The sequence below is a fragment of the Callorhinus ursinus genome, unplaced genomic scaffold (genome assembly GCF_003265705.2).
Source record: "Callorhinus ursinus isolate GAN/ISIS: 27379988/994484 unplaced genomic scaffold, GSC_fseal_2.0 scaffold48, whole genome shotgun sequence".
NCBI classification, from domain to species: domain Eukaryota; kingdom Metazoa; phylum Chordata; class Mammalia; order Carnivora; family Otariidae; genus Callorhinus; species Callorhinus ursinus.
The window spans coordinates 2,884,167-2,908,384 of NW_027397110.1; the positions used below are offsets into that span (position 1 = coordinate 2,884,167).

A 24,218-nucleotide genomic window follows, 5' to 3' on the forward strand; every position below is an offset into this window, starting at 1 on the left:
GCCACCAGGGACCAACGAGGGGCCCACAAGGAACAGGCAGGGCCAGGCTATACACCCCCAGGTCACATCTCCCAGAACTGAAATTTAAAGTAGAGGGAAAAATCAACTCCAGGAGATGGGCGGGAAACAAACAAGGTGAAGAAACACGCCGCTCCCGGCCGCTGCTGTCAGACTCCCACCAGCCCCCCGCTTCCTGCAGAGCCGACTCATTACCCTAAAATCAGGGCCCAGAAAGGCTTCACACAGAAACCCTCAGGCTATGGAGGAGCAGAGTCTGGCCCAGTTAAGCTTCCAGAAAAGCCTGGAGAAGTGGGCGTCGAGGTGAGAGCAAATCCCAACCCCTCCGCGGGGCTGACCCCTCGCTTGCAGGAGGCGTCCCCACCTGCCTGCTCTCCGGAAGGCCCGTGGCAGCGATGCTCAGACCCCCTCCTCCCCACCCTCGGAATCTGTCACTCCGCTGTGCGTCATGATTCCTCAGGAAAGACGGTGGGCAGGAGGAGTGATTCCTCATTCTACCGCACAATCAAACGTGCTGGGTTTTACTCCTCTGCCATCTTAGAGAGCATCCGTGTGATTTACTCCGACATGTAAGGACCACATCGCCCTGAACAGAGCACACATCCGGTCCCCCTCTAAGATGGGACAGGCAGGGTTTGAAAGGCACAGTGATGCCCCCCGCCCCCCGAGGAAGCAGGAAGGTCAACAGCCAGGTCTCCCTGCTACTGTAAATGGGAAACACATCAGTGTCCCCCTCCGGGGCCGCCAGTGTCCACCCAGGACCCACTTGCAGCTCAGTGCCCATCAGCGATGGACAGTCCTCCCCAGCCACGCCCACTGAGCACTTCGCAGCCAAAGGCACGGCCTCGCCATTACGCCAGCAGCACCCTAGACCAAGCAGAGGGCATCTGACTTCAGGTACAGAGGTACAGACGCCTCAGACGCTGATTAAGAAAGGACAGTCAAAAGGTAAGCAGGAGGGCGCCTGGGTGGCTCGGATGGTTAAGCGTCTGCCTTCGGCTCGGGTCGTGATCCCGGGGTCCTGGGATCGAGTCCCGCATCGGGCTCCCTGCTCCTTGGGAGCCTGCTTCTCCCTCTGCTTCTCTCTCTCTCTCTCTCTCTCTATCCCTCTGTCTCTCATGAATGAATAAATAAAATCTTTAAAAAAAAAAAAAAAAGGTAAGCAGGAGGCGCAGGGAAGGCCAGCCTGAGAGCCCCCGCTGCAGCATCCCGGAAGTTTCAGGCCGCCATCTACCCAGGGCTGAAGGCCAAAGGAGAAGGCAGCCAGCAGGCCCTGTGGACACCGCGTGGGGTGACGCGAGCTCCCACAGCGGTGCACCATAAAGGGACAGGCGCCCGACACAATGCTGGCAGCGGCAAGGGCAGGCAGCACTTTAACCAGACTGGGCCCCGTGAAACACGGCGTCCAGGACTTTCCAAAGGACACAAAACCGCTCCTACGAGCACAGTCACAGGAAATGGCACTCACAGGTCCCTCACCTCAACAGAGGCCTGGCCTGGACCTGGCCCGTGGGGCCGGTGCAGGGACGAGGGTGGGGCAGAACATGGAGGAGGGGAGAGCCCACGGTCACCAGGCCCTGAGGACAGCTCAGTTTAGCTCAGCAACATTCATGCAATGACACAGGACACCAAGGGGAAACAAAGGCAATGGGACATGGTCCCTGCCTTGGAGGAACTTGCAAACCACGTAGATGAGGTGTGCAGTCAGCCGGCCCAGCCCACCCGGCACCTCCCCTCAGCTGGGATGGCCTCACCTCCTGAGCCTGGAACCTCACCCTCCTGGTAACCTTAGAGACATCACCTCCTCCCTGAAGCCTTCCCTGACATGCCCCTGGCCTTCCTCAACAAGACTAAACTGGGACTTCTACCCCTGGGTGCTTCTGGGTCCTGTCCATCACTCCAGGGCTCCATTCCACCCACGGAAGTGAAAGACTCGGACCCTTGTGTTTCCCCACTAGACTGCCAGTCAACACATCTGCGCTGGACCCAGTCTAGTAAGAATGAGGGCTGACGTGGTCATCTTAGCGCCAAAACCGCCAAGTAAGCTATCCCCATGACTAAAAGGCCACCAAGGGAACTGAACACAGGCCCATGAGTTCTGCCCACCACTGCCAGCCACCCGTGGGGTCAGCTCCCTGAGGCCACCTCAGGCTCCAGAGCGGCCCTCTTCTGCTTGGCACTGTGCACGGTCGGTCCAGAGAGTTCCCTGGGGGCCAAGCACCCTGGTCTCCGCCTACTTCATGCCAAGAGCACACACTCCCTGCCCCAGATGTTAACAGGAAAGGTCCTAAAACATGATCTCGTGTACCCTGGGGGCGAAATCACCAGCAGAGGGGCCCTGCTCTCTGTGGGGAGGTCAGCAGCTAGCAGCAGGCCCTGGCCTCAGACGCCCTGGACGTGAACCCTACCCCACCGCTCAGCATGCTGGGTGAGCCATGTGACCTCCCCATACCTTCCCCGTAAGCTCTCTCCTAGACTGGCTGCAAAGTCGGAGGGATCTGCTCATGATGAGGGCCTGCGACAGTCTCTGCCCCACAGTAAGCAATGGATAAACGCTAGCTGCTATTATGACGCGAACTGCTCACGAAAGACCTGCTCAGAGAGCAACGGAAAGATGGCTGCTGCACAAGCAGCTGGAGGCAGACGGCAAACACAGTTACCAGCCCCTTCCCCAGCATGAGCCGCCTGGAGCAGCCCTCACCTGGCTTTTACAGGAGGAGGCCACCCCAAGGCTCCCCACCCTGGCTGGATGCAGCCCATCTGCATACGTGGCCATGGGCTGAATGCTGTGTGGCCCCAAAGTCCGTTCGCTCGAGTCCCACCCCGGACGGGATGGTGTTAGGAAGAAGGGCCTCGGGTTTCCAAGAAGTCATGAGGGTGGGGTCCCCTGATGGGATCGGTGCTCTTGAGGAGTCACAAGACAGCTTGTTTCCCCTCTCTAGTCTCCCCCATGTAGGGAGGATACTGTGAGAAGGCAGCTGTCTGCACCCCGAAGAGAGGACCCAACCGTGTTGGCCGCCTGACCTCCAGAACTATGAGACATAACCTCCTGCTGCTCGTACACCAGCGGCCTGAGGCACTCTTGCCACAGCAGCCCACGGCCTGAAGAGAACAAGACCCTGCCCGCTCAGCCGAGATGGGCCCCCACCTCCAGGGCTGCTGAGCGACCCCCCCCCCCCCAGCAACCGCTCAGATGGCAGGTGTTACAGAGGCTCCACCCAGGCCCCAGAGGCGTGGGGCACAGCAAAGGGCAGAGGAATTCGGGGCGCCTGCCAACTTGAAGAGGCACCCAGGCTGAGGGCGCTGCCTGGCCGGGGCACGCGGGCGGTAACCGGCATGCGCTGCGTCAGTATCGGGGATCCCCGACCCACTCGCAGAAGCCCTAACCAGATTTTCATTTTTAAACTCAAATACTTTAAAGTTCAGCCTATTTGAGAGAAAAATAGTTCAGATTCCAATATGAAAACTGGTCGAAGGAACTAATTCACAGCGTTCTCACCTACGAAGATATGTGATGTTGCAAACGTTAGTCAGCTCCAGGGAAGGGTTTCTGAAAACTAGACAGAGGGATCAACGCCAGCTCCGTGGTCCCAGCAGGGCAAGCTGAGGCTGCACGATGCCCTCTTCTCTCCTCTGTAAACAAGGGGCAAGGCCCCCTGACCCCCAGAGACCCTGGGAGAGGGAGTCCGTGAGTCCGCGGCTGTGCAGCCCGGCCCCTCTGCCACCGGTTCCCCATGCCTCGCTCCCTCAGCTCACTGATGCTCACGTGTCACCTTCTCAGCAGGGCATCTGGATGTCTGACTGAAGATTACGCCCCAGGTCCAGGCTGCTGTGACCACATCTCACCTCTGTCTCGACCCAGGGTACTTGTCTCCTCCCCGCACGCCCCAGGCCTCCTTACCGACCCAACGTGTAGGTCAGTGCTTGTCCCCCTCACCACAACACACACTCCAGGCCAGGGACTTCCTGGGGGCACCCCAAGCCCTAAGAGCCTGACCCATCACAGAGGCTCATCAAATACTGTGTTGTTCTACATCACAGACACCCCCCAAACACAGAGAGCAAAACTAATGAGAGCTGTCTCCAGAAAGGCTACTGAGCACCAGGCACAGGGGTACAAGACATGTGCTGATCCCATCCTTGAGTTTATGACCTGAATGCGGTCATTCCACACCCCAGACTCTGAGCCACGTGCAGGTGTCCTGGGGGGCGGGGGGGCTGTCACTGGAAGCTGCCGAAGGAGGTGCAGCCTCTGAATGTGCAGTTGGCCTGGCCCCTCAGCTGGAAATGTCCCCCTGGGACAACGGGGCACACTTAGAAGGGAGACACAGTCCCCGGGGGCCTGGTGCTCACTGTGGGCCTCTCAGAGCCAGGCCACAAAAGCCACACACCACGCCCTCCACCCGGAGGAGAGAAGCACTCAGCTAGGGACGCAAAGAAAAGTCCACGGCTTCTCCTGCCTGGGAAGGCCTGTGGGCACGCGGATCACAACCTCAAGGTCTTTCAAGGGCACGAGCTCCTGTGGCAAACAGGACGGAGCGCCCACGGACATCCCGCACAGGAAGGACTCGAGCCCCTCTCCCTCGCAGCACGGCACGTCGACTCCTCGCGCCCGCACCCCACCTGCAGGACAGGACGTGCGGCCCTCGCTGACGGACTTCACCAGCCGGAGGTCACCGCTCGGGACCGAAGGAGGCTCTGCCGAAGGCTTTGGCTCCTGCTCGGGGCCCGGCGCGTCCTGCGGCTTGCGGCGCTCCTGCCGCTGGCTGTGGTTGCGCAGGACGCGGTGGGCCGTCTCCATGACCACGTCGGTGTTCAGGCTCTCGGCTGCCATGGCCAGGAGCCCGTCATCGTCCTCGCCCGCGTCCCAGGCGTCGCTGGTGTTGCTCTCGAACTCCTGGAAGGTGCTGACTCTCTTGGCCTTCACGGGTGTGGCGGGCGCCTTGGGCGCGGCCTTGAGTAAGCTGCAAAGCGAAGGCAGATTTTAGCTGTCCCCTCGGAGGCCGGAGAGGACTCACCCCGCGACCGGTCAGAAAGGAGCCCCTGGATGAAGGGTGCACGCTCGAGCTTTTCAGCGTCAACTGAGCTGGGGGTGAAGGGCGAGCACAACCCGAAGACACATCCAAGACAGGACCCCTGGGGCACCCGGGGGCTCAGCCAGCTGAGTGCCTGCCCTCGGCTCAGGTCGTGGTCCCGGGGTCCTCGGATCGAGCGCACATCGGGCTCCCTGCTCAGTGGGGAGTCTGCTTCTCCCTCTCCCCCCCCACCCTCCCCCCTACTCTTGCACATGCGCTCTCTCTCTCTCTCCCTCAAATAAATAATCCTAAAAAAAAAAAAAAACAGAAGAGGACTCCTAGGATTCAGGGGCAGGAAGGAGAGGCTCTCGAGGGGCAGTACCGCTGAGCAGTCTCTGCTCGGTGACAGAAGCCATTTAGGAGGAACCCCAGCACCGCGGTCAGAGCATTCAGTTGGAGTCCCCACACCTCACTTGGGCCGGTGCCCGCAAACCTCCTAAGGCAGCAGTGGGGGTGGCGCAGGCAGGAGCGGCTGTTCCCACAACCCAGGCCTTCGGCGTGTGGACTCGGATACAGCACCACCAGAGCAAGAGCCCCCCGCGGTGGGTCCAGTCACATCCCCAGCACGGGCAGGGGGCCACACCACCCTCTCGCGTGGCCCTGGTGGAGGAGCGCAGACACAGGGGCAGAGCGAGCCCCGGGCAGCCGGGCAGAGAGCACAGCGGAAGGCAAGGGAAGTGAGCTAACCACCGTGAACAGGCCTGGGGCCAGGCCCTCCCCGTCAGCTAAGGGGGTGCCAGCTTCGTGCTCTCCTTCACAGACCCCTCCACTTTGGGCTGGGCTTCCTTCTCTGCCTTTGTCCGGAGGACCAGCCGTGCGAGGCCCTGACACATGTCTGCTCAAGGGAAGACCACGTTCCTCCCCTCAGGACCCCCAGGAGCGTGCGTAACGCGGCATGAGCACAGGCCTCACTTACGTGCCGTGTAACAGCGGGTCGAAGGGGGGGTGCTGGGCGCCATACACATGCTGGATGCTGTTTAAAAAGAAAGGAAAACCGATTAGCTTCTCTCGGGCTTCCTCAAGAGCCCACAATAACTCGGGAAAAGGACCAGTTCCCAGTAACCCACACGCCTGAGGGCAGCAACTCTCCATCAGCTGCCACGGGTCCCAAGGGCCCGTCTGGAAGGGATGAATGGTGCCATACAAGCCCACGCCACACACACAATGGGGCATTCAGCCTGCCGGGCAAATGGGCCTCAGCCCAGAGAGCCGCAGCCCTGACCGCATCGGCAGGGCCTCAGGCGCTGCTGCCAATGAGGCTGCTAGGAGCTGGGAGCCACTCAGCATTGCCAAGTTCCAGCAGCCTCTGCTCCCGGACCGTGTGCCACCGGCAGGACTACAAACTAATGCTGAAATGCCCGTCTGGAAATTCCCATTTGCTGCCATTTTGTCAAAGACAGAATGCAGAATCACTAAAAGAAGATAAACGTGTTTTTTATTTTTTATTTTTTTTTAAAGATTTTATTTATTTATTTGAGACAGAGAGAATGAGAGAGAGAGAGCACATGAGAGGGGGGAGGGTCAGAGGGAGAAGCAGACTCCCCGCTGAGCGGGGAGCCCGATGCGGGACTCGATCCAGGGACTCCAGGATCATGACCTGAGCCGAAGGCAATAGCTGAACCAACTGAGCCACCCAGACGCCCAACGTGTTTTTTAAAGACTTAATGATTTTATTATAAAAGTTTTCTGGGGGCGCCCGGGTGGCTCAGTCGGTTAAGCATCTGCCTTCGGCTCAGGTCATGATCCTGGAGTCCTGGGACTGAGCCCCAACACTGGGCTCTCTGCTCCGTGGGGAGCCTGCTTCTCCCTCTCCCTCTGCTGCCCCCCGCTCGCACGCTTTGTCTCTCTTAAGTAAAATCTTTTAAAAAAAAAATAAAAAATAAATTTAAAAATAAAGTCTTCTGCTCATCAGAGTAAACTTGGAAAACAGATGGAAACAAAACAGCCCCCGTGGCAGACACCAGGGTGGTCCACTGAGTGGCCGCACCCGCACCCCTTCCTCGGCAGGGGGCATCCAGCCAGGGGAGGCCCTGTGACCCAGTGCAGCTCAAGTCACCAGCAGTGTGGGCCCTTCCTCATCTGCTGGAACACACGTGTGAGGTCTAGAGGTTGCCCAGCCTTCTTGCCACCATGAGGAATGAGCAGGAGATATCAACCCCCCGAGAACACGGGGACAGCAGAGAGATGAGAAAGAGCATGGGCCTCGGGAGGTACTGCAGCCCTGCCAACACCTTCATCCTAGCCCAGCAAGACCCACGTCAGACTTCTGACCTCCAGAACTCTAAGAAAGCAAGTGTGTATTATACGCCAAGAGGGTTATGCTGATTTGTTACAGCAGCAACAGAAAACCAAAAGAGAACAGAATGGTGACAGACAGGTGACAAAGCCATCTTCCTGGCTTATGGAAGCTTAAAGGTCTCTGTGGTTAAATCAACCTCACTTTTATGCATTACACGGGGCTCTCCTCTGAGGACTCTACTCAAAACGGCCCACCCCCAACTGTCTTAGTCCATCCCGGCTGCTATAACAAAAATACCACGCACGGGGCAGCTTATAAACAAAGACATTTATTCCCTACAGTTCTGGAGGCTGGAAGTCCAAGATCAAGGTGCTGGCAGATTTGGTATCTGGTGAGGGCCTCAGCTGCTGCCTCCTGCTGCATCCTCACCCAGCGGAAGAGGCAGGGAAGCTCTCTGGGGTCTCTTTTACAAAGAGACCTCTTATAAAGGCCCTAGTGCCACCACAGGGGACTCCAGCCTCAGGAGCCCCTCACCTCCCCAAAGCCCCCGCCTCCTAACACCCTCAGTTTGGTGGTTAGGGCTTCCTGTGGGGCTTGGGAGCACACGAACATTCAGCCCAGCCGACCTACTGAGATGGTGTAAATCTCCAACTGTGTCCTAGTTCCACACTTGTGTGCTTTTATTTTTTACCCTTAAGTTTTGAGTCACCTAAAATTTACTTTATTTTGCTACAGACTGTAGAAAGCTTTTTTAAAAAAATAACCCACTGCTCCAATGACATTGGTTAAAAACCCAACCTATTCCCTACGCTTTTACGGACACTGTCTTCAATACGCAGGAGATTATTCTATACTGGGGCATTTTTTCAGTTTTCCATTCGTTCCTCCATGCCTGTGCCTGTGGCACAACATTTTAATTACAGAAAATGTTCCCTTTTAAACTAAAATGTTTCAGCAAAATTAAGCAGACATTTGATAGCCCCCACTTTGTGACGGGGGTTGTGAGGAGTATCAGGCAGGCAAAGACAAGCACACTGGACTCCAAACTCGCAAGAACCTTTAAGTTTACCAAAAAAATTAAAAAAATGAATTGGCATTTATAATGTTCTTGGAGAACAAAAACACGGTAAACTGAAATATTATTCAATGGAATAGTCATCAGCTAGAAAATAAAAGTGCTGGCTCACGCTACAACCCGGAAGAACCTTGATCACGCTATGCGTGGGAAGCCAGTCATTAAAAAACACCTGTTCTATGATCCCGCCAACATGAAATGTCTAGAAGGGAGATAGAAGGGAGACTAGTGGTTGCTCGGGGTGGAGGATGGGAGACTGGGGTGACAGCAAAAGCCTACAGGGCTTCTTCCTGAGGGGACAAACATATTCTTAACATTGACTGTGGTGATGGTGAGCTAAGTCTGTGGATACACCGCAGTCCCGCTGACTTTCACCCCTTAAACGAGGGAATGGTGTTGTCCGTGAATTTTAACGGGTGAACTATTCTCATATGTGAGTCTCAGTGAAGATGTAAGTTTTAAAGGCAGCACGGTTTCCACCTGGTTCTCTCGGGTTCTCTCTTGGAACCCAGCCACCAGGCTTTGAAGAAGCCCACATGTAAGCACTGGAACCAACAGCTTCGGGGGGGGGGGGGTCCCAGCTGATGATGGCCGGCACCAACCTCGACAGGCATGAGTCACCAGCCTTCTTCTGATTTCCCTCCCAGCCTCTGAATCTTCCCAGTGACACCATGGAACAGAGACGCGCGCATCCCCAAAGTGACCAGTCTGACCCACAGAATCCAGGAGGGTTTGGGGGTTTGTTGTTGTTGTTGGAAAGAAAAAGTATCAGCCCATGGAGGTCATGCACAACCCCTCTGACGTGGTCCCTTTCCAGAAATCTCTTGGAGGCTTCCCTGACCTTGGTAGAAGGTTTCCTGTTTTAAGAACCAAAGGGCCTGGGAACTGCTCTAGGCTTTAGCTTCCTCATCCCCGAAATGGGAATAAGAACGTGTAAGAAATGAGACAGCCATAAATGGCAGCAGCTTGACTACCGCCAAGTGACCTACAGACAGCACTCACCAGTATTATGCACCTACCTTGTTGGCTTGCACCCTTCCCTTATGTCTCAGTACACGAATATGGCTCAAAACCAGCAGGCAGTGGGTCTCTACCCTCTACGTGCAAGGCATTTCCACAGGTCTTGCCGTGTTACCGCACACTGCGGGCCCCTTCCCTCCCAGGACAGCACCAACGCATTAATTCTTCATGGGCACACCACTTGTGTTTATCGAGTAGAAAATGTTCCAGCAAAGTTCAAGCTCAGACTAAAAGGCATCTCACTTTATCTTATTAAAATTGCATTTTTATCGGTCTTGCATAGCTAAAAAGAAAAACAGGCTTCAGCTAAAGCCATTTTAAAAGAATAAGTGGCAACTAACATACCTACCTCATTCCACATAATGAAATCATTCTTTAAAAAATATGTTCACCAATAAACTTTTTAATAAATTGTACTGCTTAAAAACACCACAGCAATTCTTTAATTGCTTTAAAGAGGACCCCAGTGATTCCTCACGAAAAGCAGATACACAAGACATAATGCCACTTCTAGGCACACACCGGGAAAAACCCTCGCGTAAGGACACAGGAGGCAGGCTCAGCGATGTCGCTAATGCTAAAAAGAAAAAAAAATTTAAGAAAAACCTTTATCCATTATCAACTGAAGAATGAATTCACATTATCCCTTTGTCCATTATCAACTGAATAACAAATAAACAAACTGGAACATACACATATAACCACAATAAAAACGAAGGAACTGCAAGAGCCAAGATCGGTAAACGTATAAGCCTACCACCGAAGAGTAACTTGAATATGCACAGTATGATGTCATTTACACAAAGTTTTTTAAAACGAGAAAATGAAACTATCTATCACGTCGGATACATACACAAGTGGTCAAAACTCCCAGCGCATGACGGCGATGAAAACAAACTGAGAACAGGATGGGAGCGGACGGGTGAGGGAGGCGAGGACGCCGGCTCCAGGAAAAGCGGCGGCTTCAAGGCTGAAGAGCCCGAGTGTGGGGACAGTCCCGAGGCCCATCAGCGGGCGACCCGGGCACATGCTGGAACATACTGTCAGCTTACGACAAGGAATGAAGGGCTGACAGCCGCTCCCACACGGACGAAGCCTGGACACGTCACGCTCAGTGAAAGGAACCAGTCACGAAGACCACATTCGTATGATCCCACACACATGAATAAGCAAATGTCCAGAAGAAGCAGGTCTACAGAACCAGAAGGCAGGTGAGCGGCAGCCAGGGGCTGGGGAGGAGGGAGTGGGGAGTCACGGCTGGTGAGGCAAATGCTCTAAAATTGACTATGGTGATGATCGTCCAGCTCCACAGACAGACAAAAAACACGGAACTGTACACTTTAAGTGGGTGAAATAGAGGATATGTAAATGACGTCTCCACAAAGTTGCTGAAAGGAAGGGAGGAAGGAGGGAGGGAGGGCGGGCGGGCGGAAGACGCAGGAGGCTCTCCTCCCTGACCGGCTATCCAGGAAGGTGGCTGTGCCATGGGGAGCGAAGGCTGAAGCAAGGCAGCCCTTCTGCACCAGCCACCCGGCTGATCTTTAAACAGGTCCGAGTCTACCTCTGCAGCACTGAACAACAAAAGTCCCTAATGCCACCAGCACAGAACAAAACATTTTAGTAGCTTCAAGTGAAAAGGACAGACATGATATCACCCCCTAAACTAAGACCATGAAACTTCAGAAGGATTCATTGGTTACCAGCAGGCCAACAGTGGGGACCACAGCTACATTTTCTGGGCGGGCGGGTCGCCATCCTGTATATAGTATGTACAGTGTAGAGCGTTAGAGACCACACAACTGGGCGGCTGGGAAGGACTCTCAGATGGAAGAACAAATGCATGAGAACTCACGATGCATCAAGGACCCAACCCTGCGGCCCCAGAGAAGTTCCTATCCAGATGAGAGGGAGGCACCCAGACCAAGGACCGCACCGCACAGGGCAGGCCAGGGACGGGCAGGTGGAGAGATGCCCCCAGGATGGCGCCCAGAAGAGGACCCCCCAACGACAGCCCCTGAGTTCTCAACAGAGCACACCCCTCCTGCATGAGGCACGGGGAGCCACCCCTGCAACGCCCCAACCAGGAAGGGGAAGGCAGGCGACAGAGACAGTGAAGCTGAGATTCACCGCAAGCAGGAGGTGGGAGCGAGGGGCGCCCCCAGGCAGAGGGGTCACAGGTGAGGACAGGCTGGAGACACAGGTCAGCTGGGGGAGGCCCAAAGAAGAGAGACAGGGGCCCCTGACCAATCACCACTGGCTCCTCAGGACGCTGCTCCACCACCTTTACAACTCGGGGCAGGGAAAGTGTAATAAAAACCAGAATCTAAGGCCGTCTGAGGGCCCACTTGTGGACGGCCAAGTGGTCAAGCCTGGTCCCCCTTGGAGAGCACCCTTCATTTGGCAGACACTGGCTGAGCACCTGCCGCAGGCCAGGCCGACACCGGAGCTGGAGAGACGCCAGGGAGCCAGGGACACAGGGACAGTCCCCCCCGACCCCCCGGTTCCCACGATGGCGGACGATCATCTGAACACAGGTGAGCAGAGCAGTGGGAGAAGCAAGAGGGCGATTCTCTCCTGCGCGTCCTGGCAAACAGGTCTCTGGTTTAACTAGGAGCCCCCGCCGCCAAGGCCCTGGCTTGGCAACAAAACTGACAAGCCGGGAACCAGAACGGCTCTCTGTTCCTCGGTGAAAGGCTGGAGTAGCCGGGGTGAAAGCAGCCCTGACACAATGAAGCGTGAGAGGAAGGAAAAGTATGGAAAAGAAATGTCCTAAGCATCTGAACGTAAACCAAGAAACAATGCCGGCATTTAGGATGACGTGCTCGCCCGCAGCTCGGGCGCGGGGCATCAGAGGGGAGGTCGGGAGCCCCTGCCGCGGCCATCACCTCCCCGGCCACCAGCCTCCCCGGCCGGGCTCACACACCATGCTGTGCCCCCTCTGCGCTCAACAGGGCTTTTCTGAAATATGAACTCAATTAGCGACTGATTTACCATTAGGCTCGCTCTAAAACACAGCGATGTTCCCCAGGTTTATAAAATATTCAGAAGTAAGTTTTCCAAGGAAATTAACTTTAGAGGGCTTCAGAGGAAAATGCATGAAACACCATTATCACCACAGCAAACAATTCCATCGTCCCTCCGCCCACAGCAGAGTCTGGAACTCTCGACCCCGTGGAGCCAGCTACAGGCACATGTGGCCCCACGGACCCAGAGCGGAGCATCTCTCGAGCTGTCCCAGCAATGACAGCCGCGCCACCCCACCCGGCATTGACACTCAGCCTGTCCCACACACTCTTGGCCGTCTAGTGTCCCCATGGGGCCAGAGCTCCCCATGAAAGGGACAGGATTTGTCTCCTGTCATGCTCCTTGGGACCCCAGAACCCAGCAGAGACTCGGGCAGTTGTTGCGTCGATCAGCAGGTTGCTCCACGGACAGTCTCCTGAAATAGATCTTGGAAATGAGCATGTTTACAATAAAGAGTTCCTCCACATGAGAAGAGGAACGTGTGAACTCACAGATACAGGGGACAGCCTGGTGGCTGTCCGATGTGGGGGGAGGTATGCAAAAGGGTGAAGGTGGGCAGGAGACACAAACTTAAATAAGTCCTGGGGAAGTGATGTGTGCAGCACGCGGACTACAGTTAATAACATGGTGTCGCAGACTTGACAGCAGCCAAGAGAGAAGACCTTACAAGTTCTTATCAGAAGAAAAACAATCTGAACCTCGTGTGGTGACAGAGGTTAAGGACGGGCTGTGGTGATCATCTCACAAGATACACACATAGCAAATCATTACACTGTCGCCCAAAACTCATACAATGTTCTACGTCCACGAGACCTCCCAACCTAAACAAAAGTGATGGGTGTGTATTACGGAAAACAGAAGACATGATGAGTAGAAGAAGGCTTTGGAATTAGCAGGGAAAGTGTAGAGCCTGGTGGCCAGCCACCCCCGAGTCCCATCTTCCCTCAATCCTCCTGCCCTCGTCTGGCCTCCAGACGCACCTCGCCCAGACCCTGCTCTCCATCCCCCATGCCACCGCACCCCCTTTCCTGCCGGCCTGTCCGGGGGCTCCTCAGACTCTTCTACACATTCCCGACCTCCACACCCCACAGCCGAGGCCCCAACCCTGCCTTCTTCCCACTTTACGGGAAACCACGCTCTCTCCTGATGCTCCTGACCATCTCTAGGTAAAGAGTTCTCAAACAGCTGCCTCTGGGGCACCACCGGCACCTCAGCCACATGCTCCCCACCTCAATTAATGGGTCCACTACAGAAGTCAGCTCTGCCCCAGTTGCCGCACCTCATGCCCACTTCTCACAGTGTCCAGCCCCGGGACAACCCCCCCGGATCAGGCAGAAGACCAACGAGTGCACCCTGCCTCCTGCACCCCCCCACACCCTCTGCCACCAGCAGCTCCTGGCCTTCCTGGGCCGCCCATGTCTGTAGCATCGAAAACCCACCTGCTATCTCCACCACCCGGGATCGGGGCTCGGTCTCTCCTCCCGACCAGGTCACCAACTCCTTCCATGACCTAATCTCCATGAATGGCAATCCAGGAGCCCAAGGGCCCCCCTCCCCTCCTCCCTGAAGCACGCCACCCACGTTCAGCCGATCCCCACGTCCTCCTAAACCCTGAACCACTTCCCACGTCTCCACCCTCCCCTCTGTCACTGTCCCACGCGGCTGCCTCCGGTTCTGGTCTCAGCTCTGCCAGTCAGGGGACAGCTTCACTCCCCAGCTCAAAGTCTGCAAGGTCTTCCTGTCGCCCTTGGGGAACAACTGGAACCTTCCCTGTTTCTCTCTTGGATTAGCTTTCTGTTCCAAAACCACTCACTAGAGCTGTTGTGGCCCCGCTTGGGGCCAGCGCTGGCCTCCAGCCCACCCCATCTGAAGGCCCAGCCCCCTCGGTCAGGTCCCCGCTAGCAACGCTCTTCTCCCCTGTTCACCTTTTCCTCAGCCGTGCCTTCCTTCAGCCACCCCGCTGCCACACAGGCCAGCCCCGGGCCCTGTCTACAGAACACCCCCACAACCAAGTACGGACCTATAGGAAGGGACGGTCCTTCGAGGTCCAGTTTGAGGTCACCTCCACCCTCCACCAGCATCTCCCTCCCCTCGCCCACACTGCCCCAGGAACTGGGAGCGCCCCCCCACCCCCGGACGGACCTGCAGGGTCGTGCCAGCAAACTTTAGGACCTGGTGTGCACACAGAAGGCGTCCAATAAATACTTGAGACATTTAATGCTTCCCTGTTATACAAATATTTGAAGGATTGAGCCTTTTACAAGTGAAGGAGTTAAGTTCCACAGGAGAGAGCACATTCTCTCAGAACCCGACAGAAGGAGAGCGCCCTCTGATCGGCTCCTGCATTTCCCTTGCCTGACCCATCCCAGCAGAGCCACTGAAAATCAGGCCGGTCCCTGAAGCCACATTTGGTCCGGAAATAAAATGCCACGACAGCTCTAGTGAGTGGTTTTGGAACAGAAAGCTAATCCAAGAAAGAGCACAATCCTAACAAGAAAACAAAATGGGGCCCAGAGCCACCACGTCCTCATGGGCCGTCCCACGCCACGGCGGCCAGCGTCAAAGAATGACTGGCACTACCAGCTCGCCGGGCAGACGGCTGCCGGCTACCGTCGGCGGAGGCGGGCTTATGTGCTCCTTCCCCACCCCATCAAACTGCCCAGCACCCCCGACAGGAGGAGGAAAATACCATCACAAATACTTAAAGCTTTTCTCCTCCCAGAGCCGGGCTGAATTCTGAAAGCAGCACGTCCAGACGCCCCCTTTAGGTCCCCACTCCAGCAGCACAACACATTGTCCCACCAACTGGCTGGCCTCACCACCTGCAAACAAGTTCACTGGACAAGCAAGAGAAGCCCATGTATCAACACCCTCAAGCGGACTGCCCCCTGCCTCCAATGTTTGCAGTGGCGCCGAGGGACCCGTCCCCTTTCCAAGACCCTGCCCTTTGCCCTGCTCTCCACATACATCATGCCCAATGCCCTGGGACAATCCCAGTCACCCTGCGGAGGGCTTTCCATGAAGGATCAGGAGCTCATCCAGAAGACAGGAATTAAGCGCTCTTTGTCTCCCCTGGGCATAAGCCTTAGAGCCAGCAAGCCTTATTCTTTTAGTTTAGTACAAAGGTTCACTGAAAGAAGGGTCATTTCAAAACTGGAGCAAGGTATATGCGGGAACAGGTGGAGAGCTGCTCCATGGCACATTTAAGAAGCGTATAGAGGGGGGCTGGCCACCAGCAGCGTGGCCAAGCTCAAGTGCAGAGGCTGTGTGAGAAGGAAGACAGCAGATGACAGACATGCCAGCCGGGGCAGTGGGCACACACCAGTGCCGGCGAACTCCAGACCCCCAGAGGATGGACGCCAGGACGGGCAAGAACACCCAGAAGGGGCCCCAGCGAACAGAGCTAATGCCGTCGGGGATCCAGAAATGTACGGCTCTGCCCTGAACTGGCACGCCTGGGCTCAGAGGAGGCTCACTCGCGTAGGAGCCGCAGGCCCGGGACAGGCGCGAGCTCTGTGCAGACGGGAGCACACGCAGGCAGCACTGCCACGGGGCCTGGTGAGCGTGCTCCCCGGCTGGCTGTGCAAGCCACAGCGACAGCACCTGCAGCCCGTAATTCACGTGACTGCAGGCAGTCCACACTGTTCTAACCACTGGCGACCGCAGGCACCTACCTCTGTGACCCTCGGTACTCGGGCTGGATTTTTCCATGTTAATCCCCAGAAAAGAGGAAACAGCATTTCAGAATGGGGGAACAGAAAGACTAGGGATACTCAAAATGAAAGTCCCCCAAGCCCAGGGCCCCACAGATGGGAAGAACCCAGGCTGCCCCGTTCCCTCTGGGCCTCCCAACCCCTCTGCCTCTGGTCAGGGTGAAGTTAGAAGAAGCTGTTCCTCTCCTCCTGAAGAACCCCCACGCTGCGCAAATCCGAGTGCACAGGAACCAGGTTCCCGACCCCCAGGCCAGAGGAGCCGGGCAAGGGCCGAGCCCAGGGGGCAGCAGTGGGAGCCAGCTCCCCCTCCCGGGGGCCAGCTTGGCCACCCGCCCGCAGCCCAGACTTCCGGGTCTGCAAACCCCCGGCCGCAGGGAGGGCCGATGGCACGCCGCGTGTCAGGACCCTGGCAGGAGAGAAGCAGTCACGAGTGCGCAGTGTCACAACAAGGCCCACGGTGTCTCGTCCGGGGTGTGGCACAAAACGCTGCCTCGCTCGGCATTGTCCGCGCTCCCAGGGCCCGGCACAGGGCCATCCCGACGCCCGGCTGTCTGCAGGAGCCCCCAGGCAGACCCGTGCTGCACCCCGAACGGCCTGCAGGGCCAGACTCCACACTGCGCGTGTCCGAGCACAAGGAAGCTGAGGAGCGGTTAGAGACGGAGTTGCTGGAAAGGCCGGGGAGGGGCGGGTGTCCCATACTGGCCCCAGTCACTGCGTCACTGTCCTCCTCCATGCTGCTCGCAGGCAGGGCCAGCCCAGGGCAGTCTGGGAAACAGAAAAACAGACGTAGGCTCCCAGGGCACTTCAACTCGTTCCCACCCATGACCTCCGACCGCACCTTCACAGCACTCGGGCAATGGAATAACTTCCTCCTGCTCTCAGTTTAAAAAAACAAAAGTTTAATCAAAATCATCAGGGATTTATTTTAATCATTTCTGTCCTCACTTAAGATTAACCCATAAGAGTCTAGACTTGCTACATTAGACAAATATGTAAAAGAGAAAAAACATGATTCTCATTAAGTTTATTTTCAAAATATTTCCAGACCAGCTAAAAAGGCATTTAGTAACATGAAACAGGACCACCAGGAAACAAACAAGCAAAAGGAACTGTGTGCATAGCAAACCACCCCCACCCCCCACCCCCGGTGCTTCCAAGGCGCCGGCACAGTAAGACCAACTCCACTTACAGACGGAGCCCGGAGAAACCCACTCACACAGGACACAAAGACCCACTCGAGAGACTCCCGGGCTCCTCGCAACACGGGGAGAGAAGAATCAACAGGCACTCCGTCCAAACAGCCACTTCAAAAATACAAGCAAGGAAACAAACAGGTTTCTGAAAACACAAGAGCAAGCTGGTCAGGGCAGCAGATCCAAGCTTCTGGGAAAAGAGGCAGGGCCTCCACCTGGTTCCTGGACCCAAGGAGACACGAGGAAGAGCCCTCCCAGTGCTGTTCCAGTCCTTCGGGACTAAATGCACTTTGCAGAGGTGGGCGGTGAGGGGCCAGCGCACCCGGGAAGACGGATACAGGTGCCCTGTCCACATTCAAGGGCAAGACTCCGGCAGGGTCAGGTGCGGAGGGCTACCCACAACCCTTCCCATCCGACATCCCTCCCGCACATTTCTCCAACCTTCCTCCTCCCACTTCAGGGTTTTTCTGTGGCTGCTCTAACAGTCTGCCACACACACAGCCTAAACCACCCTTATTATCTTAAAGTCTGGAGGTCAGAAGTCCAAGGCAGTTCTCACAGGACTAAAGTCTAGGTGCTGGCCACTGCATTCATTTCTGGACGCTCTGGGGAGAGTCCACGGCCGGCTCATTCAGGCTGCTGGCAGAATTCAGTTTCCCGCGGTGGCAGGACCGCGGCCCCCGCCGGCTGTAAGCAGAAGGCCAGCACACCCCCCTGCTCGTGGCCCCTTCCTCCACTTTCAGAGCCAGCGATAGCAGACCAGTGTTCATCTGCTGTCGACTCTGACCACTTCTACGTGCTCACTCCATTCCACGGGACCCAGCAGGCCACCCAGGACAAGGTACCCTCTCAGGGTCAGCGGATCTACACCTTTCACTCTCCTTTGCCATGTGGCCTGGTTCCAGGTTCCAGGGATAAGGGCGCGGACATCTTTGGGGGTCATTATTCTGCAAGCACACCCCGTCCCTCTGGCCAGAACCCTGGTGATCGCCACCCTTCAGTGCTTTGTCGCGACTCTTTTCTGTGGCCTTCCGAGCCCTGCCCGCCTCCCACCCCTCTTCTCACAAGCCTCCCCACCCTGCCGTCCCCCTCTCCAGCCCCGGGGTCCCTGTGGCACCCTTCCCCTGCCAGGACTGCTCTGACGCCCACCCTGCATCTCCGCATCTGCGCATCTCTGCAAGCTGGCTCCCTCTCCATCTCCAGGTCTCAGGTCAGGCATGACCTCTTCTGGAAGGGCATGGCCTTCCACTGACGCAGGGTCCTGTGCTTCTGCCAACGCCCCCAGATGATGACCTTCGAAGCACATACCAATGTGCTTACTGTCTCCCTCACCCCAGCAGCCTCTGAGAGCCCCATCTCTTGGCTCAGCATTCAGCACGGGACCTGGCACACAGAGTACGTTCTGAATGAATGAACTGCCCCCCAACAAGTCCTCCCCTCAGCTGATGAGTGATGGCGGCCTGTTAAGATGATGGTGGAGCTGATGTCTCACTGGCTCGGAGACTCCTCGGGCTGTGACCGCTGGAAGCTGAGAGCTGTCGGAGCCACAACACTGTGAGCTGTCTTCCCCTCCAGCGCCACCCCAAGCACCCACAGCCCTGCCGGATTCAATCTGGGCCCTTCTTGCCGCCATCCCGCTCACAAATGTCGCCCTGCACAGGCCCCACTGCCCGCACAGCCTCCTGTGCACAGAGCTCGCGGCCACGGCGGACCCACGCTGGAGGGCTGCCTGCGCTCGCACCCGCAGTGGGCGGTGACTTCGTCCTGCCACTGACAGCTAAGTGTGGCAAGAGTGCCACCCACAACTGCAGAGGGCAACCGCCCCTCGGGAGCCAAGTGAGTCACTGGCCCAAGAAAGAACCGGCCCCAGAGAGTCACAGACTGAACCGGCATGACCCCCACCACCCACCCTGTGATTCTTGCGACGCCACCACCCTCTCTCACCTGGATGTTCACCACAGCCTCCGAACCGGGCTCCCTGCTTCCGCCCTTCCCTCCCAGCCCCTAACCGACCACCCACCCGGAGGGCAAAGGGATCCCGCCACACCTCTGCCAAGACCCTCCAAAGCGTTCCCCCATCAGAGTAAGAGACAGAAAGCCCACGTCTTTCCACTGTGACCACGAGGACCGCCCCCACCAGCTTCCAGACCTTGTGCCCCAGGACTCTCTCCTCCTCCCTCAGCTCCAGTCACCCGGCACCCTGCTCTTCTCAAGCACACCGCTGTTGCTCCCGACCACAGCCTTCCACTGGCCCTCTGCCCAGACCGCTGTCCGCCCAGACCACTGTCCTCCCAGCCACCCAGGGGGCCTGTTCGCTCACGTCCTGTGAGTCTTGCTCCAATGTTACCTCCTCTGCGAGACCTTCTCTGGCCACCTGATCACCAGGAAATCCTCCCCACTCCACATGTCTCCCAATTCCAAATCTCTGCTTAAGGTTTCAATAACAGGGTAACAGTTCCCACCTTCTCAGGGGTAACTCTCTTCTTCACTCAGTCATGGTCTATATTCTCTGCCCCTCCAGCTCCGCTGTAAGCTCTGAGACAGCACTGGTTCTGATCTGTTTTGTTCACTGGTGTATCTCTAGCCCCTGGAACTGTTATTCGCACCAAGTGTTGGTTAAACAAATATCTAGTGAATGAATAAATTTTCAAACTCTCAAAGCTGCTCCAAGAGGCCTTCTCTCGTGCTCATCAAAGAGAATCGGACCAGACCAAACAAATACGTGCCTGGAGATCCCAGCCACTTAAGGTCTCATCCAGCTTCATCAGGTTACACTGGCAGAAACTGATGTCCCCAGGGGTGACATGACCTGGTGAAAGTCACACAGAGATTAACAGAAAAAAAAAAAAAAAGGCTGAAACCCAGACCACAGAGCCAAGTCAGAGGTGCTTCCACCATATCACACATCCTGCTTCATTCAGAAATTTCTAAGAAAGTCCCAGCCAAATAGACAACCTAAGGACCAACATGAATAGAGGACGGGGGGGGGGGGGGGCCTACTGGCAAGACCACCTCTCATGCAGTGTGAGACCCTGGCCAAATCACTTACTGCCTCCGGGTTAATCTGGAAGGCAGTCTGAATCAATCACCATTTATCAGCACTAACAATGCAAAGGGGAGGAAGACACGCTACCGAAAGCAGAGCTCACGGTCTGGAGAAGAAAACAAGCACATACCAACAATGCTGAGTTTGATGCACAAAAGGGTACTTTAGTCCAGACTTCAGGAAAACACACAAGGCTTTATAAGGAGGTGCACTGGAGGTGAACTTTGAAAATAAAAAATAAAATAAGCCAGGCAAAGGGGAGGAGAGGGAGGCAAACAACATTCTGGTCGGCTCTGAGAGCACGAAATTGACAGAGGTATCACACAGCATGGACACCAAGGAGCCCGCAAGTCCGTCAGTACCACTGAGGGCAATGTTCAAAGGAAGGAGGGGTGGGAGACGTGGCTCAAGAATTGGGCAGGGGTCAGGTTATAAAGGGCCTTCCTATGCTTCTCCACATGGCATTTCAGGGGAAACACGCAAGGGCCTTAACCCGAGCCTACCTGAGGGAGTGTCAGCTGGAGGACAGCGCGTTGTTTTGTAACTCTGAAACACTAGGGAGACGCAACACTCGCTGGGCACCAAGAATGGGGCCTGGCAAACAGTAAAAGCTCAGTGACTATCTGCCGTTATTGTCACAAGGACCTGTGATGAGTGAATGATCACTAAGGAACTACTAAGGGCTACGCTGTATAAAAGACCCCTTAACAGTTCTGTCTTCTGGGGTGAGTCTGTTCTTCCTCCTTTGCGTTTCCTTGGGCTGATGTCCACACTCGAAGAGTGAGACAATCCTGGGCAGCACTGAAAGGGCAGAGCTGCAGGAAACCGGCCAGGAACTCTGCCAGCTCTGTGCCTGCGCAGGTAAGGACTAAGCGTGTGACAAGTGATCAGCACAGGAAGGTGAGCTACTGATGGGCAAAAGGGCATAGCTTCGCGACCCCTCCTGTTGCCTGAACAGAAGCACCGTCAGAGCCAGGCCTGGAGGCGCGGGGCACAGGTCGCTGGGCAGGCCTCTCCAGTGGGCCCACCCTCTCCTCTGTGCCCTGCCCTCTGCAGTGGCAGCCTCCGGCAGCTCTGCCAGACTCCACTCCAACTCTGGAAATCCGACAAGGGAGCTGCTCTCAAAAACGCCTAAGACACGCACAGCACCAAAATCAGAGGGAAACGGAAGTCTGTCGTTGGTGACACAGAACCTCACAGAAAAAAGCTGGAGACCACATTAGCTTCCCGTGGCCATCCTAACACGACAGAAATTGATCCTCTCACAGTTCGGGAGGCTTGGGGTCCAAAATGAAGGTGCTGGCAGGGCCATACTCTCTCTGAAGTCTTGAGGGAAGGACCCTTCCTTGCCTCTTCTAGCTTCCATGGGTTGCCTGCAATCTTTGGCATTCCTGGGCCTGTGAGCACATGGCTCCAACCTCTGCCTCTGTCTTCACATGTCTTCCCCATGTCTATCTCTCTGTGTCCAAATTTCCCTCTTCTTTTAAAGATACCAGTCGCTGGACTAGCGCTCACCCTAACCCAGTATGACCTCATTTTAACTGAATTATATCTGCAAAGATGCTATGTCCCAATAAGGTCACACTCACAGGTTTCCAGATAGACATGAATGGGGGGGGGGGGGGCGCCACTGAATCCAATACAAAGACAAATTACCAAGAGATACAGTCCTCAATCCAAATGTTTATTCACCATCGTAACTTCATATACTGCAGCTCGACTATTCTTAGAGCTCAGTTGGTTAGAATCAGAGTTTATTTAGACTGAGGAAGAACCAAAATCTCAAGACCTAAAGGCAACACACGAAAGTTCTACTGCCATGTGGCTCATCTGCCCCGGAGTCTAGGTTCTGGAGCCTCCGTCTCTTTCACTGTTGGGACCTCCTACTCTCTGCCATTCCAGAATTTTCACATCACCTTGGACGCTGACACTGGTTTTGAAGAAAGCTCTTTTCTTCCTCAATCACACACAACCCTGTGGCGTGAAGCAGGATCTCTGGCCGCCCCTGGGGATCCCCTCCAAAGTCAGTGTGTCTGAGCCGGCAGTAACTCACTCCTACTAATTCCCCAAACCACCCTGACAACTGCATGTTTCTGACCCAACACAGGGAACCCCGAGGTTTACAATTCTACCGCTCCACCCATAGTGTTTCTTATACGACACTTACGAATAAGCTGTGTTTATAAATGATTCTACATGGACTTATTTTAATACCCCAACTCCTAATTTTCAGGATTCAGACATTAGTTTACAAACAGAATAAACCGTGTTTAGACATCTTGACCTGTTTCTCTCTAATCGATGTTCGCCAGCAACTGTTTCTCCTAGGCACTGTCCATGTGTGTCTTCACGTTCCCCGGGGCCCTGGCCAGGGATCAGCGACGCGCTGATCAGGACTCTGGAGCTGAACAGCTTCCAGGTGCACCCAGGTCACTGCCCGCACTTCATTTTTTGTTTAATTTTTTTTCCTTAATTTGCTTCCTGCTGCTGACTCAAGAAAGGAGTTGGTTTTGAGGCCAGAAAGTGGGATACAGGGAAATTCACAGGGAGTCTCGAATCCACTTGAGCAAATGCTCGAGCTCGAGGCCAAAAGCAGCCGTCCACAGGGGAGACAAGAAGGCCGTGCCAGGGGGCCACACCGCCACGCCCCCGCGTAGAAAGCCACCGCCCAGCAAGCACAGCCTGCCCCTCCAGGGGGCCAGTTTCCGCACTCCTCCGAACTCCTCGCGGCGCCACCCAAGTCGGTCCCCTTCGGCTTCCCCAGGGAGCCCAGAAGTTTCGCAGAGGAGAGCCCGCCAGGCTCGGGAAAACTCGCGGGCCGCTCCTCCTCGTCCCTTCAAGCCTCGATCTCCGTGCAGCCCCTGTCACCTCCCAGACCCTGCGCTCGAGCCCCCCGTTCCCCCAACGCCCCTCGCGTCCCCAGCGGCCCTCCCGCAGCCCAGGTCACCCCTCCCCAGACCCCCGACTCCCCCCGCAGCGCAGCGGGCCTACGTGCCCACCTGACCCCTGACCCCTGACCCCGACCCGGCCCCTCCGTCACACCCACCTGCCCGGGACTTTGCTGCTGCTGCGCTTCCAAAACTGCTTCCTGGCCCCGTCGCTGGCCATGGCCCCTCCTCATCCCTCAGACCCGCGGCCCCGGCACCTCGAGTGCGGCCGGCCAGGCCCGGCGGCCTTTCCCTGTACCCCGGTGGCTCCTCAGCGGTCCCGGGACTCCCCGAGCCTAGAGCCGAGAGGCTCTTCCGCCTCCCCCCGGAAGTTGTGCCTCCGCGCGTCCGGAAGTCCCGCCTCTGCCCCTGGCGCGCCTGACGCAAGGCGCGGCTGTGGACGTCACTAAAGGGCGACGCCGGGAAGGAAGTGTGGTGTGGCGGCGGCCTGGGCGGCCAGAGTCCTCGTGACGGCGCCTGGTTGGGGCGCACGCCCGGCTCCATGCTTTGCTGCTGGGCGAGGCGACGGGAGGGCCCGGGGCGCGAGGAGGCCGCGGAGGGGTCGGCAGAGCGGGGGTGGCGCCTGGGTGCTCGCGGAAGCCGGCGCAGCAAGCCGCCGGCAGGGATTTCAAAGAGTCGGCTTGAAACAGCGGCGACAGAGTAAGTCTAATCGGTGGGGCGCCTGGGCGGCTCGGCCGGCCGGCCGTCTGCCCTGGACTCAGGCCAGGATCCCGGGCTCCTGGGGCCGCACCCCGCGGCGGGCCCCCTGCGCGGCGGGGAGACTCTGCTGCTCGCTCCCCCTGCCTCTTCCCCGGCTAGTGCTCTTGCGCTCGTGCGTGCTCTCTCGAGAGCTCACTCAAATAAATCTTTAAAAAGAATAAGTCTGCA

The 24,218-nt window shown here is 56.5% G+C and overlaps 1 protein-coding gene across 2 annotated transcripts in view; it reads right to left on the reverse strand.

Annotated features, from left to right (window-relative positions):
* TBC1D22A (TBC1 domain family member 22A) overlaps positions 1-23,654 on the reverse strand; it is a 336,855-nt gene extending 313,201 nt beyond the window's left edge. For both annotated transcript variants that reach the window (XM_073882613.1, XM_025881542.2), the window contains exons 1-3: positions 23,450-23,654; positions 6,010-6,066; positions 4,642-4,982 (exon numbers count right to left, since the gene is read on the reverse strand). In XM_073882613.1, coding sequence (XP_073738714.1) covers positions 4,642-4,982; positions 6,010-6,066; positions 23,450-23,511 — 460 coding nt within the window. In that variant the 5' untranslated portion in view covers positions 23,512-23,654. The remainder of the gene's footprint in view (positions 1-4,641; positions 4,983-6,009; positions 6,067-23,449) is intronic.
* Positions 23,655-24,218: the final 564 nt, after the last annotated feature.